This window comes from Andrographis paniculata, unplaced genomic scaffold, assembly GCF_009805555.1.
Source record: "Andrographis paniculata isolate CXL003 unplaced genomic scaffold, ASM980555v1 Contig32END, whole genome shotgun sequence".
Classification (NCBI taxonomy): Eukaryota; Viridiplantae; Streptophyta; class Magnoliopsida; order Lamiales; family Acanthaceae; genus Andrographis; species Andrographis paniculata.
The window spans coordinates 5,893,927-5,908,356 of NW_026137565.1; the positions used below are offsets into that span (position 1 = coordinate 5,893,927).

At 36.3% G+C, this 14,430-nt stretch overlaps 4 protein-coding genes across 7 annotated transcripts; 1 reads left to right on the plus strand and 3 right to left on the minus strand.

Moving 5' to 3' along the window:
• Positions 1–1,263: 1,263 nt before the first annotated feature.
• On the minus strand, positions 1,264–4,605 carry LOC127247199 (uncharacterized). Its single transcript, XM_051268940.1, has 8 exons — positions 3,827–4,605; positions 3,690–3,749; positions 3,300–3,548; positions 3,026–3,102; positions 2,395–2,471; positions 2,148–2,280; positions 1,591–1,751; positions 1,264–1,489 (listed from the first exon to the last, which is right to left on the minus strand). Exons 1-7 carry the CDS (start codon positions 4,254–4,256, stop codon positions 1,596–1,598), a joined length of 1,182 nt encoding a protein of 393 aa, XP_051124897.1. The 5' UTR covers positions 4,257–4,605; the 3' UTR covers positions 1,264–1,489; positions 1,591–1,595.
• Positions 4,606–6,598: 1,993 nt separating this feature from the next.
• On the plus strand, positions 6,599–8,493 carry LOC127247198 (phosphoglycerate kinase, cytosolic-like). The gene is made up of 6 exons (XM_051268939.1): positions 6,599–6,793; positions 6,947–7,024; positions 7,107–7,367; positions 7,451–7,768; positions 7,857–8,015; positions 8,106–8,493. The coding sequence occupies exons 1-6, from the start codon at positions 6,599–6,601 to the stop codon at positions 8,298–8,300; spliced, it is 1,206 nt and encodes a 401-aa protein (XP_051124896.1). The 3' UTR covers positions 8,301–8,493.
• On the minus strand, positions 8,157–11,979 carry LOC127247200 (thiosulfate/3-mercaptopyruvate sulfurtransferase 1, mitochondrial-like). 4 transcript variants are annotated; one of them, XM_051268943.1, is made up of 14 exons: positions 11,827–11,979; positions 11,678–11,725; positions 11,112–11,256; positions 10,872–10,931; positions 10,675–10,737; positions 10,318–10,442; positions 10,071–10,224; positions 9,824–9,886; positions 9,317–9,375; positions 9,144–9,225; positions 8,959–9,022; positions 8,749–8,816; positions 8,517–8,621; positions 8,157–8,379 (listed from the first exon to the last, which is right to left on the minus strand). In XM_051268943.1, exons 3-13 carry the CDS (start codon positions 11,208–11,210, stop codon positions 8,520–8,522), a joined length of 939 nt encoding a protein of 312 aa, XP_051124900.1. In that variant the 5' UTR covers positions 11,211–11,256; positions 11,678–11,725; positions 11,827–11,979; the 3' UTR covers positions 8,157–8,379; positions 8,517–8,519. The 4 variants fall into 4 exon arrangements, with proteins under 4 accessions (XP_051124900.1, XP_051124898.1, XP_051124901.1 ...); XM_051268941.1 differs by having other exon boundaries at positions 8,157–8,422; XM_051268944.1 differs by having other exon boundaries at positions 8,157–8,422; positions 9,824–9,883; positions 11,827–11,978.
• A 325-nt stretch (positions 11,980–12,304) lies between these two features.
• On the minus strand, positions 12,305–13,781 carry LOC127247713 (style cell-cycle inhibitor 1-B). The gene is made up of 4 exons (XM_051269686.1): positions 13,635–13,781; positions 13,430–13,534; positions 13,107–13,162; positions 12,305–12,703 (listed from the first exon to the last, which is right to left on the minus strand). The coding sequence occupies exons 1-4, from the start codon at positions 13,690–13,692 to the stop codon at positions 12,470–12,472; spliced, it is 453 nt and encodes a 150-aa protein (XP_051125643.1). The 5' UTR covers positions 13,693–13,781; the 3' UTR covers positions 12,305–12,469.
• Between the last annotated feature and the right edge of the window lie 649 nt (positions 13,782–14,430).

Below are 14,430 nucleotides of genomic sequence, written 5' to 3' on the forward strand. Positions count from 1 at the left end.
AGTTTTAACTTTTTTTTTATTAATATTTTTTCAAATATTCTATTTTATAATATTTTAAACTATTTTTTCTTTTTAAAATTTACATTAATTTTTCAAAAATAAAAATAAATAAATAAAAAACTATAAATTAAACAAATTGAAAAAAACTAAATAAAATAAAATGTAGCGTCAAATTTTGACGTTGATAACAATGCCAAAAATTAATGGTAGCTTATCAAGTACGAGTTTGGCTAATATCATAAATAGTTTGGTGAACAAAATTAATTGCGAGTGAAGACCATAATTTATTTATTTTTTTCTTAAAATAAAAATTAAAAATACCTTATATATATATATAATGAAAATAGAAAGATGGAAATTAAAGTAATAAAAAAATATTTTTTCAGAGTAAATTAAGCAGCATAATTAATTTAAATAAATAGAATTTGGTAGCCTAGGCCATCATTATACTGATTATATATTAACCCTTGATCATATAATGTGTTTGTATATTAACGAGTGTGTAAATTTATTTTTCTTCACTTATAAAAGGTGTGATTTTATGAATGTGTATATGTTGTCTCATTGTAGAATAAACATATAATTAAAAAAATACATTGAATCAATTATATAGTGTTGAGAATCATTATAATGCTAAAACTCATATTTTCATTTTCTATAATGTTTATGTTATTATATATTGTCCAATGTGATATTTTGAAACAATTAGTATATTGTTATAATTTATATACTATAAGATTAATAATTCAAAACAATTAATTTAATGTGTTGGTGAATTTACGGTACAACCGTCCTAACCCTAATTGCAAAAAGATGTAATAATTATATATAATAGGTTGGCTTGGCTGATAAGATTTGGTTCCATAGATTTCACTATCAGCAACTACTGTTGCCTATTGGTTGTATGCTTTTATTTATTTATTTATTTATTTTTTTAAATAACGTAAAAATTCGCAGTCGAGCCGCTGCACACCACGGGCCATCGCTACGGGACCACCATTTACTTACTTTAATATTCAGTTTGATATTTATAAATATTTGATTCCATTATAGAAAATATTAATATACATATATATATATATTTCCAAATTACATTAATTTATAATATTACTTTTAAAGTTTATATAAATAAATATATTAGAATTAAAATTACAATAACATAGTTATATTTATATTCGTACGATAAATCGTCCTGTAATAAATTAAAAAACCTAAAAGAGTAGAAAATCATCATAATAATTAATAGGTTTGAAAGGCCGAACAGATCCCCAAAATTCTAAGATTTATTTTGTTTTGGTTTGAAACCTAAATCAACATTGTTTAACAAATACAATTCCTAATAAACATACACTATTTACTTTTTTCATAAAATATCGTATCAAACAAAAACCAACAAACCTGTACTAGATCCATGTTACCACTGAATGTGATGGAAGTTCAGTTCGTTCCATATTAGGATCATCATCTTCAACGGGTGAGGCAGACGTACCTGAGTTTAATAAAGAATGCAAAGGAAGATGGTTATGGAAGTAATCTTACAATGGCAGCAACCAACACTTATTCACAAGAAGAAGAATCACATATACACACTAGTATTAATTCTTGGAAGACATGGCTTCTTCGATATTTCTAATGACACGACTAAGGCTGCCTCCATTTTCCAGAGCCTTAACAGCAGCCCTGTGGGCATGTCTTTGCCATTTGAGCAGATTGTACGACTGTAGAACAGACCACCGCGCTTGGTTTGACATCTGCGCGCGCAGCAACATCAAGTGTCAAGACACATAAGTCCTAAATACCCGATGCACGAAAAGTGATACTACAAACTTGGTTTTCGCAAGCTTAAACTGATCCAACACATAATTCGATGAAAACTCAAAAAGGCCCTTTCCGTAGAATAGACCATTGCCTATTGTCCTATTGTTTACACTCTCTACATCCGGGATTTTCATGATCTCTGCTGATTGGCAAACAAAGGCATTATACTAAACTACGACAAATAGTATGCCTGCATTTAACATTTGAATCGGTAGTCATTCATGTAAGAATCCTTACCGGATATAATTTTCAAAATTTAATCCACAGAGGAAAATTTGAAAGTAAAATAACAGCACACAAGCAAAGGAAGATGAGTATCGATGTAAGACCTGGACAGTAGAGAGAGGAGGTTCTAGAAGGAGACAGATGCTCCGGAACAGATTTTCATCATTTTCTCCACCCTCTGCCTCTCCATATATAAGAGCTTCTGCCGCTATACCAGCAAAAAGCACCATGCAATATCTAAACATGTCAATAAATGGAAAATTTTTAGACATTAGTAATAATGTAACACCATATCTACCAAAATCTATCCAATCTTTGTAAAAGCGCAGATGAGCTGAAGAAATCATCAACCTGTCAAAGGCAGTTCCACTGAGAGAACCCTCAGCAAGTTCATTTTGAAGGTTTTCATCCCAAAATTGTGTTCCAGCCTGAGAAGTAACACTTAATGAACAAATATGTGTTCAAATTACAACGATAGGTTACTGCAAAAGCAAGTATCGAATAGTGGTAAGTAAAAGTAAAAGGGTATGGATAAATTCTATCATCTTTGGACGGCCAGATAATAAACAGTACCAAGGATATGGAACCTTGAAGCTCGGGGGAAAATGAGATTTCCCGGATGGAAACTAATTTGGAAGCACAGCTCATTTTATCCCTTTTCTTTATAAGCTTTATCGTAAAAGATGACAAACAAACACCAGACTTTTACTAGAGGCAGAATCATAACTAGAGTACACAATTGTTTAGAAAATATGTATATCAAAGCTGCACTATCCACATTCAAAACATCGACACCCAAACCACAAACTATTGTAAAAGAACTTGACATGAGATCACACCACAAAGCATCAACAATAATTCCTATTGAAGTCTTGACATGGGTGGTGAAAATTTAGTAGGACAAGCCACATAACATTACTGAATTATGTCAAACGACATGAATACAAAGGATGCCATAACAAAAACACCCAAGAGGAAATACCTGCCCCTGAATGCCCATCTGCATTGCAACAATTGGATCCAAAATGACACCTCGAATTGGACAACCCATCAAGTATGCTGTTAATTACCCAAATTAATACATCAAACCAAACTCTCACGCATGATTCACAGCGTTTTTCCATCAGTTAACTGAAGAGAATAACCAATTGCACATAGAAATTCACCCTACCCTCCACCCAACCTGCAGCCACTAATGTCCCACAACAACATGATCTAATGAAAGGAGTAACTCATAAACTAACAGGATCCCATACCAACAAGAAGATGACCAGCTTCATGAACCAGGATGCGACGCTTATGTGGTGGCCAATAACTGCTAATCTGAGCTAAGCAACAGCCACCAAGAAATATTGCATCAAGCGTTGTCAAGCCCAAAATTACCACAAGGTTTGGTCTGATATCTATTCCTTGGCTTAATAGAGCTGACGTTCCACCAAGGAGGCCAATTAGTAAAAGACGAGAGCTTCCAGCCATTCCCCACTTTTTCGGAGAAAGTTTCGAGACTGAATCAGCAACATTATTATAAGGCAAATATCAACCACTGATACGGAACAAAAACTGCTCCCAAATAATATAGGATAACAAGTTCTTCAACAGGCTAATGTATATATTGCAAAGTAGCCAGTATCGCAATGAAATTGTACCTTCTAAACCAGTTGAAGACTTCAATACACTCGGAGTAACTTCTCTTGGTCCCTCTAACACTGCAAGAAACTAGCATTCGGTCATGGCGGAATTGGCAAGCAATTACACTCATCAACATTCAAACAAAACAATTTACCAATATTCCGATATTTCCCAAAACTGGGCAAGAGCCCTCGATCTTTGAGAAACGAATAGGCGCTCCCGACGAGCCTCATATCATCAGCATTCAAGCACGTATCCAACACTTGCCAATCCCTCTCCAGCTCCAGCAAACCTAATTCACCACCCACCCCCCGCCTCGTCGTCCCGAGAGTAGAATTCTCATTCCCCAGGTCCACTTCAACCGAAACGTCCTTGAGGAAGCGGAGAGCGCGGGCGAGGTCCTTCTGGTTAACTGCTTCTTCATATTCTCGCCACTCCCTAATCGCCCTGGTTCTCGACCTCTGTCCCAAAACTCTCCCGCAATAAAATTGAACAGAAATTGACGGAGTGGGCGGAAGCCCTCGAATCGGAGTCGATGCAACGACATTAAATGGGTGCCACGGCATAATCACAGATTCCCCCATATCCCCAATCAACGTGCTAATCCATCCATCCTCCAGCAGACCCAAAAATTGCAAAAAGAAAAAAATCACACTGCAAGATCGTAAGCCCCGTTCTGTTAGCCCATTAAGGGCCGAGTGAATATCTGTGACTGATCGGCCAAGAAGACTCCGAGCCGAGGCCGGGGTAAGGGCTCCACACGTGTCTCAGCCCCCTCGCCCTTGCGGACGAGAACCGACCCATTGTGGCTCGGGAAGTCGAGTCGTCTCCGACCCCGCATCTCTGCGGAAGCTGGCCCGGGGACTTTCCTGAGCACTGTGGTCCACAGAAGTAGACCAGATTGCCCAACCACTCCGTCTCGCGGTGATGTATCCTTTTATTATGGCAGTACGTATTTAATGGTTATGATATTTACTTTAGTTTCCGATGTGGGATTTTTGGCGTTATAATGTAATAAACTTTGTATTATCGATCAATTACTCCTGATTTAATTTTTTTTAAAAAAAAAATTATTAAATAATGAATGTAGATTTCAATGTATTACAAAAACAGCTGCCACCTCCGTGACCAAGTCCTCGACAACCCAATGATGAATGAAGGCATACATTTGATCAGGCCATAAATAAGATAATATTTTTATTTGGAAGACCTTTTGGCTTCCGTTTGTTATTCATAAATTTATTTTTTTTCTAAAAATAATATTGAATGTAATACTTCTCATATAGTATTATAAAAATAAAAATTATATATAATATATTATATCAATACATATTTATATATTGAGAATTAGGGTATAATTTAACGGCCAAACTCTCAACCTTAATCTATTCCTCTCCCCGGTGCAGGCTTCCACAACCTATCCTTCGAGCCTATAACTTAGGTTTCCCTAGCAAAAATAAAATATATATACATATTTACAATTGTTTAAAACTTCAAATCAAACAAGCATACCCCAATGTACTTACGATTGGAGCAAACAACATAATCAAATTCTCTATATGACTAGTGAAAAACCATTACAAAATTGTCAATAAGGCAGAATTTGTAACTATGAATTCAGATGATATTGGTGTTATACATCATATAGTATTCAGGTTTAAGATATTATTGAATTAAGAAGATTCATGCATTTACACATTATATATAGTTTTCTTTGTTAAAGGTGAATGTAATTATTACACATTTTTTTATCAAATTTTAGAACATACTTTTTGTTTAAATTTTTTAATCCAAACATACAAAAACACTCTCCTGTTGTGTATAAATTTTTTAAGTTTATTGTATATATATATTTTTTTGTTCATCTTTATAGTAAAGAACTAAGCTTAACCTTTTCCAAATGGGACTACGCTTATCTTGACATAAGCAAACATGTTTGTAAGGAGAAAACGCATTATCTTATTATATATAAATATATTAATTTTACATGGACGGACTTTGCACTAATTAAAAGAAGGCATGCTCGAGATGTCGATGAAGTTTTCTTTTATATAAAAATTGCTGGCTTAAACATGTGGGGTGTGTTTGTATATTGCTATTTTATACTCCGTCTGTCCATGTGTCTGTTATACCGTAGATATGGTATTTTAGGAAATGTGCAATTAGTAAATAATTAAGAATGTATTAGTAAAAATAATTATCCTATAATATAAATAATTATAAATTAACATTAAGATAACTAATTAGTTTAATTAAAATTAAAAAAATAATGATTAAAAAGTTTAAAATGATATTAATGTGTGTAATCATTAAAAAAAAAAAAGTGACATGGAATATGGAACGGACAAAAACGGCATGTACACGGAGGATATATATATAACGTTGACTTTTAACAAAAGAATAAATTGAATAATTTACTTTAATGAGTAACTTATGCCTCCCAATCACATTATTTAAAGCAAAAAAATACTATAGTAATGTAAATTAATAAAGTGCAAGCATCTGGTTAGATTCCCACCACAGAAACGGAAATTTGAAACTGTCGCCCATGGTTTGTGACGCCAACCGTATGTCTCTCTCTCTCTCTCTGTGTCTGCGTCTCTGTCGTCTCCCCTGCTTTGCAGATGGAAAGCGACCATTAACAATCGCTATCACACACGCAAGCACATGTATACATTTCTATATATATGTGGAGTATGTGTATGGTGGTGCATACACACGCACACAGCTTGGTTACTTGGATTCACTGAATAGCTCGTCTGCGGTTTCGAGGTACGCTCTGTATATCTATATCTATATTACCACGTGTTGGTGAGGTGAGGTGAAATTTCTCCTGGTTTCTACGAATTCGCTTCCTTGATCGTTTGGCTTGTGTCAGGATTTGGATTTGCAATTGGATCTGAAAATTTGAAAGTTCATAGAGGGAATGGCGACGAAGAAGAGCGTAGGTTCGTTGAAGGAGGCTGATCTGAAGGGGAAGAGAGTCCTCGTCAGAGTGGATCTCAACGTACCGTTGGATGACAATTCCAAAATTACAGATGACACCAGGATCAGAGCTGCCATTCCAACCATCAAGTACTTGATCGGCTATGGCGCTAAAGTCATTCTCGCCTCTCACCTCGTTAGTACTCTCTACTCTTCCCCTCCACCTTAATCTTAAATCAATCAACCAATCAATCAATCATTCTCATGGACCAAACAACGACTATATCGCCTCTCTATTTTGTTTCCTCATCGGATCAATTTGATGATGACGATGGTGATGATGTTTCAGGGGCGTCCGAAAGGAGTCACGCCCAAGTACAGTCTGAAGCCTCTTGTTCCCAGACTCACCGAGCTCCTTGGGGTCGAGGTTTGTGAACTCTCACTTGTCTCTGGTTCTTACTTAAAATCATGTTGCCTGTGTGTTTGAATGGTGATGATAATGCCCTTAGACGAAGATGGCGAACGACTGTGTCGGCGAGGAAGTTGAGAAGCTGGTGGCTGCGTTGCCCAACGGAGGTGTTCTCCTTCTCGAGAATGTTAGGTTCTATCCCGAAGAGGAGAAGAACAATCCCGATTTTGCCAAAAAGCTCGCTTCCCTCGCCGATTTGTATGTCAACGATGCATTCGGGACTGCACACAGAGCCCACGCTTCGACGGAGGGCGTTACCCAATACTTGAAGCCCTCTGTTGCTGGATTCCTCATGCAGAAGGTCCGCAAATTGTTTCCACAAAATCATTATGCTTCAGCTCAAACACTGTATCATCATCAAATGCTTCATTGTCGACATCTCAGGAGCTAGATTATTTGGTCGGAGCTGTCGCCAATCCGAAGAAGCCATTTGCTGCGATTGTTGGTGGTTCAAAGGTTTCAACTAAAATCAGCGTTATTGAGTCGCTTCTAGCGAAGGTAGACTTGCTGTTGCTCGGAGGAGGGATGATCTTCACTTTCTACAAAGCACAAGGGCACTCGGTTGGATCCTCGCTAGTCGAGTCTGACAAGCTCGATCTTGCGACTTCACTTTTGGAGAAAGCCAAGGCTAAGGGTGTAACCCTTTTGCTACCTACTGATGTGGTTGTTGCCGACAAGTTTGCTGCCGATGCCAACAGCAAGGTACATTTCCTTCGACCTTCTCGGCTCTGAAAATGGTTTCGACAACTGAGGGGTAAGAAATTGAAAGTCAAGTGTTGTTACCTTGTAGGTTGTTTCGGCATCTGAAATTCCCGAGGGGTGGATGGGCTTGGACATCGGACCGAATAGTATCAAGTCTTTCAGCGAAGCTTTGGACAAAACCAATACCATCATCTGGAATGGTCCCATGGGCGTCTTCGAATTCGACAAATTCGCTGCAGGAACAGAGGTATACTACTCGTGTTTTTCCACGGCATTTCAGTCCACAAGATTATATCATTCGGCATAAGCCATTTCTCCAACTGCTCGTCATTTTCAGGCCATTGCTAAAAAGCTGGCGGAGCTTAGCGACAAAGGAGTGACTACAATCATAGGAGGCGGTGACTCGGTGGCTGCAGTAGAGAAGGTTGGTCTGGCAAACAAGATGAGCCACATCTCGACTGGAGGCGGTGCCAGCTTGGAACTTCTTGAAGGGAAGACGTTGCCCGGTGTGCTAGCCTTGAACGACGCATAGGCATTTTTCGTTGCGCCGTTGAGGTCAATCCAAGAGTTTCATCGCATGTGCTATAGTTGGTCTTAATGAGTCTTTACCCCTAATGTTAACAACAAAAACATCTTTCAAGGCTGGCTATGGTTCTGTTCAATAACAAAATGCATTATTGTTCGTCTGAACTTTCAATGCCAAACAATTCGATTACATTTTCTCATGTTACAGATGAACAAACTATACCTCTTACGATGAAGGTGTGCTCATAGCTGCATCTTCCACAATAACCCACTCTGTCCACGACCCATCGTACACCGGGACATCAGTCTTCCCCAGTCGATGAAGACCCTGAAAGGGAGAAAATCAAACTTTCAATCAGAGACTGGTCACAAGAAGCAAATATAATGAACAAAGTAGCAAAATACTCGGGTGAAGTATATTGGAAATATTTCTCATCGGCGAGAACAGGACTCACCAATCCCAGAATACAGGCAGTAACGCCGGTACCACATGATATTAATATAGGGTTGCTTAATGATATTCCTGCACAGAAGAATTTTTCAACTAACCACAAGATATAAGAAGCACACGATACTTAATAATGGTTTCGATATTTAATCTCCAATGGCAGGTGCTTTATGAAAACAACTATTGTCGATAGATGAATAAGATATTATTTTCAAACCTTCTTGTTCAAATCTCTTCTTCAGTTCTGCTGGAGGTAATAGTGTCTGTGAGCTATCCATCATCTGCAAGAAAGCCCTAAAGTGTTGTAATCCAATATGATGACAATGAAGGATGTACGGGAAGGATACCGGATATATTTAGCACAAAATTTCATCCATTGCATAAAAAAAAACGAGCAATGACCTCAGGAAATGGAATGCATTTGCTCCCTGGTATATGACCACTTCTTATTCCCTTCCGTGGCTCGGGAGCAACCCCATCAAATCTATAGGACAAACCACAAAGGATTTGATATAGAAAAACTTTGTCGGGTATGAACTGATCATGAACAGCATAATTTTTCAAGAATGAACTACCTAGCTCTTGCGCGAGCATCTATATGCTGATATTTCTTTTCATCCATGTTTTTCTTAACCTGAAAAGAAAACAGAAATCCAAAACCAAAATGCTAATATGCGGAGATCATGAGACGAAAAACGAACGACTACTCAAACCAATTGCAGAAATTTGGAATTACAGAAACCTGAGTACTGCTCGCAAATTGTTCCAATGTTAACCAACTCAGGTATGGAAACAAACTATCCCGGCATTAACCAGACAAATAAATCAATGAAACAGGAGAGGTTGCATCGTATTACTTGATTGGTTCACTAATTATTTCCAGTATAAGCTTATTATTTTTACAACATCACTCCCGTTTGCAAATGACTACATGTGCAACTTTATTGACATACTCAATGAGTTCAACTATCTCTTGAAACTGAGAAGACGACACCAAGCATAAAATTGATCAGACAACTCGTGATCATATATATAGAATCTGAAGGACACAGCTACAAATTGAGAATGAAAGGAAAACACACCTGCTCGATTTTCCAGATGAGATGGGGCTGGAATTTGGTTTGAAATATAACAGATCCAACCTGCTAAAATAAAGATGAATAAAAATGAAGCTTAAAACAGGGTGTACGGCATATTTAACACTGAACAACGTAGATAGTTGATTTGAGGGCACTCTCCATGCAACTTTCAAAATAGATTTATTCTGTTACTGATGTAATCGAATGAATAATGGGAAGACCAAACTCAATTTGCTAATACACTACACACATGTTGCCCTTGGTATACTTTCTTCACGGCATCATTGGAGAGGGTAGTTTTCAGGATAGTGTCGCTGGATTCAACATCAAATCCTGAAGCATGCCATCTTGGTAGGCCACCATCCAAAACCCAAACCCTGTCATGCCCATATACTCGAAACATCCTGGTTACAAACAAATATAAATCTTATTATTGTATCCAAAACTATCAAATGGTACACCACAAGTTTCTTTAATCGTAAAATTTCAAAACTCACCACCAAACACGTGCAGAGCTGAAGATTCCCTTCCCATCGTAAACAATAATACTATCTTTATTCATGATGTCAAGAGCTGAAACAGCGGCAGCAAATGCTTCTTCTGATGGCAACATATGTGGCAACTACATTGCATTCAGAAACCAAGGGTATATAAGATTGTTTATATACTCATGCATGCAAATACATTATACACAATTGAATTGGTGGGCTAAAATCAGAAGAATCAACCTCCTGAAAGCACATTTGGTTAGAATATTATAATATATATATATATATATATATAGCCCTACACAAGTTAGTAAGCAGTATTAACTTATATTGAAAAGGAAGATAAGATTCATGAAGACTTCTTACATCAGTAGTAAGATCTAAGACACCATCAATATCGAAAAAGAGTGCACCCGGAATATGTGAAGCCTGTTTGATTGAATAAGAATTATAAAAATTATAAAAGTAAGCAGAGGCAAACAATAGATCTCATATAAAATTGAAATAATGGCAACAATGTTCTGGAATCCCACGGAAGTCAGGCATTGTAGAATTCACAGCACCTGATATTCTTGAAGTGCATCTCTCTGTTCATTTGGCATGTACCAGGACGCATCCAAGACCTAAAGTAAAGAGCACCAACCAAATCACATCACATTTACCTAACAATCCAAGTGAATAAACATGTCGTGACATAGCTGTGATGCTTGTATTAAGCTCGATTTGCAAACCTAGTCAACCACTGACAGGAGTGTTTTACACATGTAATTTTTTAAAAAAAGTAACAAATTAATGCTCCAAACCTTCACATCAGGTTTTTGGAGGTTGGCATGGAGCCAGTCAGCTGAAACAACAGGCTCATTGGTGAACAATGACTGCAATGAAACTTCAGTGGCGGACATGGTGCAAGATATAGGATCCAGATTTTGTATGCACAGCGGTTGGAAACTGAGATAAAGAAATTTCAAAAACAAATGAATAAACAAATAAAAGAAATTAATGGCTATGGTTCCCAGCACAAAATCGTCAGGCACTCTTGATTGCTTTGTGCGCACAAAGCATATATATTCTCTTCCAAACACAACCGCAATTCCTAATCAAACTCAACTTTGTGGCACTCGAGAAAAAAAAAAAAAAAAAAAAAAACAAATAATCAAAATAAGGATGATAGCGCTTCAATCTTCATAAACTTCCAAAGTAGTAGAAAACCTAGATTGGAAAACAATCTCAATTATTTACTAATCACTGAAGTCATCGGAGCTCCCAAATATGAGTCACTTCTACAATTAATAGCACAAAATTTTAGCATAAACATGAAGTTTACAATTTGTCCAGTAAAGCAATATTGACAACAAAGATACATGCTTACAGTTACACCATTGCCAAAAAATTTCAACACTAAATAGTAACCTCTTCTCTGCAGGCGACGAAAAAAAAAACCCTTGATTAGGGAATTAGAACAGGTCAGATTTTCCAAAAAAAAAAAAAAAAGTGCAATCGAGGAGCTAAACAACTTACAGTCAGTATACAAGATGAAAGGTTCGGAGTTGGATGGAAGAAACAGAGAGCAAAAGATAAGAGTGCGAGTACGACCGAAACAGTGTTTGCCTATGCTGTTTACAATTTTTCAAAATTATTTTCAAGAGAATAATATATGCATATACAAAAGTAACAGATGAATTTGCAACTGTGGTTGGCCATATAATTATTTAATTAAAACACAAATATTAAATTTTTTCATCCATAAAAATTGATACAAATTTTTTTTTAATTCGTCTCAAAATGGTTGATACGCTACTATATTTTTAAGTAAATTATTTACTACATCCAAAAACATATTCAACAATTGTATATCAACATAATTAAATATTTCTTTAATAAATAAATTATTTTGAAAATATTAAAAAATAAAATACAATATGATCTGTTTCACTACCGAAGATGAGTTTCGAGTTAAGATTTAAGTAGAATTTTAACCACTACACTACATGGGAAGTGATTTTAACAACTTATAATTCTGCACCATACTACAATCTTTACATGATGACACTAATGGTATTTTAAGACAACGATTTGTAATCATTCTTGAGAAAGCACCTGGGGGCAGTTACAAGATTGAAAACAACAAACACAAGATGATCTTTCCCACAAAAAACACATCCTACTTCTTTATGTTCCATTTGTGTGATGTCCGCGGACCAGCTGTAATGCCCTCGTAATATCGGGGTTCAAGCTTATTGTCATTCCACTCGGCCACGAATTCCGAGAATAGGCCGCGCGATGAATCAGCAGATAAATCTGAGAAAAATATGCCTTTCTCTTCTCTTAGCCACAGAGCAAATTCATTGTTCTTCGAAAAGTAGTCATCTGTGGACAACTCTTCATGCTTCGAATGCTGTCAAGAGTTCAGTTAAGCAATCAGAATTATAATTCAAAGCTCAAAGAACTCAGAAGAGGCCATCAAGTAAACCACCATATCACTCAAGTCGAAAAATAATCCACCAAAGCATACTTGTACAAACATTACATTCTTATCAACATAAAATTGATCCTAATGAATGGAGCACAAGAATATATTGGGAGATACTCCGTTATGCCGGCTCAACCAATATGGTCCATTTTTATTTTTTTCAGACATTAAGAATTATGGAATGAAGATAATGATGAAGTCAAATAATATACAAGATCATAAGAACAGAGTTTTACACTCATCGTATGACAATAAGGATTTTCAGCATCAAGAGAGACAAAGCAAGAGAGGAGGAACCCTAATGTACAGAGTTTAGCAAGAAACTCACAGATGGATTAACACGCTTGCTGCTTCTATGCTTGTGCTTCCCACCAGATTTCTTATCTGAAGCAATACCAAGTCAGTGCTCACCAATTTGCATTACAACCTCAACCAGTAACTGTTCGGGTTGAAGCAGAGAATCCTAATTAACAAATGTGCCCCGCGTAGATGATTAATTACTCAAATTTAGCGTCCAGGAAGTTCATGAATATATATATATAAGCAAATTAGTGAAATTGAACGATTTGATCGTCTTTCTCGCAGATTTAAGGACAAGGAATAGTATAATTGACAAATCAGAGTGCAATCAGAAACAAAAACACAACATGCCTTTATCAGAATTGCGTTTGGAACTTTGATCGGACTTGTGCTTCCTCCTGGAGCTGTGCTTCTTGTCATCTTCCTTGCTTTTCTGCCTCTTGGTTCTCGTATCGTCTGGCCACAAATCTCATCATTTCAAGAACCGAAAATAAATCGAACCCGCAGACACAACATAACACATCCAGCTACAAGAGATAAACAGAAACAACCCTACCTCGTGGTGAAGAAGGTGAAGATCTCTTCCGCTTGGAATCGTCTTTGGATTTTCCCATCGTTCCCTCTATCAAACCCTAACCCACTCACGTGAAACCCTTCTGAACCTATTCAATCAACACAGGGTTTCCAGTATTCAGTTAATTTTCTAATTGGGCCTGTAATGGGCTTCTAAATAATTATTGGGCCTAGGCCCAACCTACTTCACCTACAAATGCAATAAATAACTATATTTCAGGCCCATACTAAATTAAATTATTCAATTCAGCATTCCGACAATACTTGCGTTGCATCGAACATCTTTATTTATTTATTTTTGGACATATAGAAGGGTTTGGGTGTCATTAATTAGTAGTAGCTGAGGTGTGTATCATTCACTAGGTCATATGAAAACAAAATAAATTAAGGCATATGTATGTAATAATACTTATAGCAACAATATTTCATAGTCAGCATTAAATTAACGAGGAATTGATTTGTGGACCACAATTTTACAGCTTGCGGCTTTACCAATAATTAGTCCCACTAACAAATTTAAATTATTCTTGATTGGATTATACAACAATAATGATAATAATATTTTTATTTATTTATTTATTTATTTATTTGTTGGCATGAGATGTCTCAATCGAATATTAAAGTGGAGCTATTAAATCTTTCCACACTATGACTTTCAATAAAAAATAAAAAATAAATCTTTGATGGAATAAGTATATTTCGTCTTAATAAAAAAATATATATTATTATTCAATGTCAAATGACATATATATATATAAATAATTTGAAAATTCAATTTA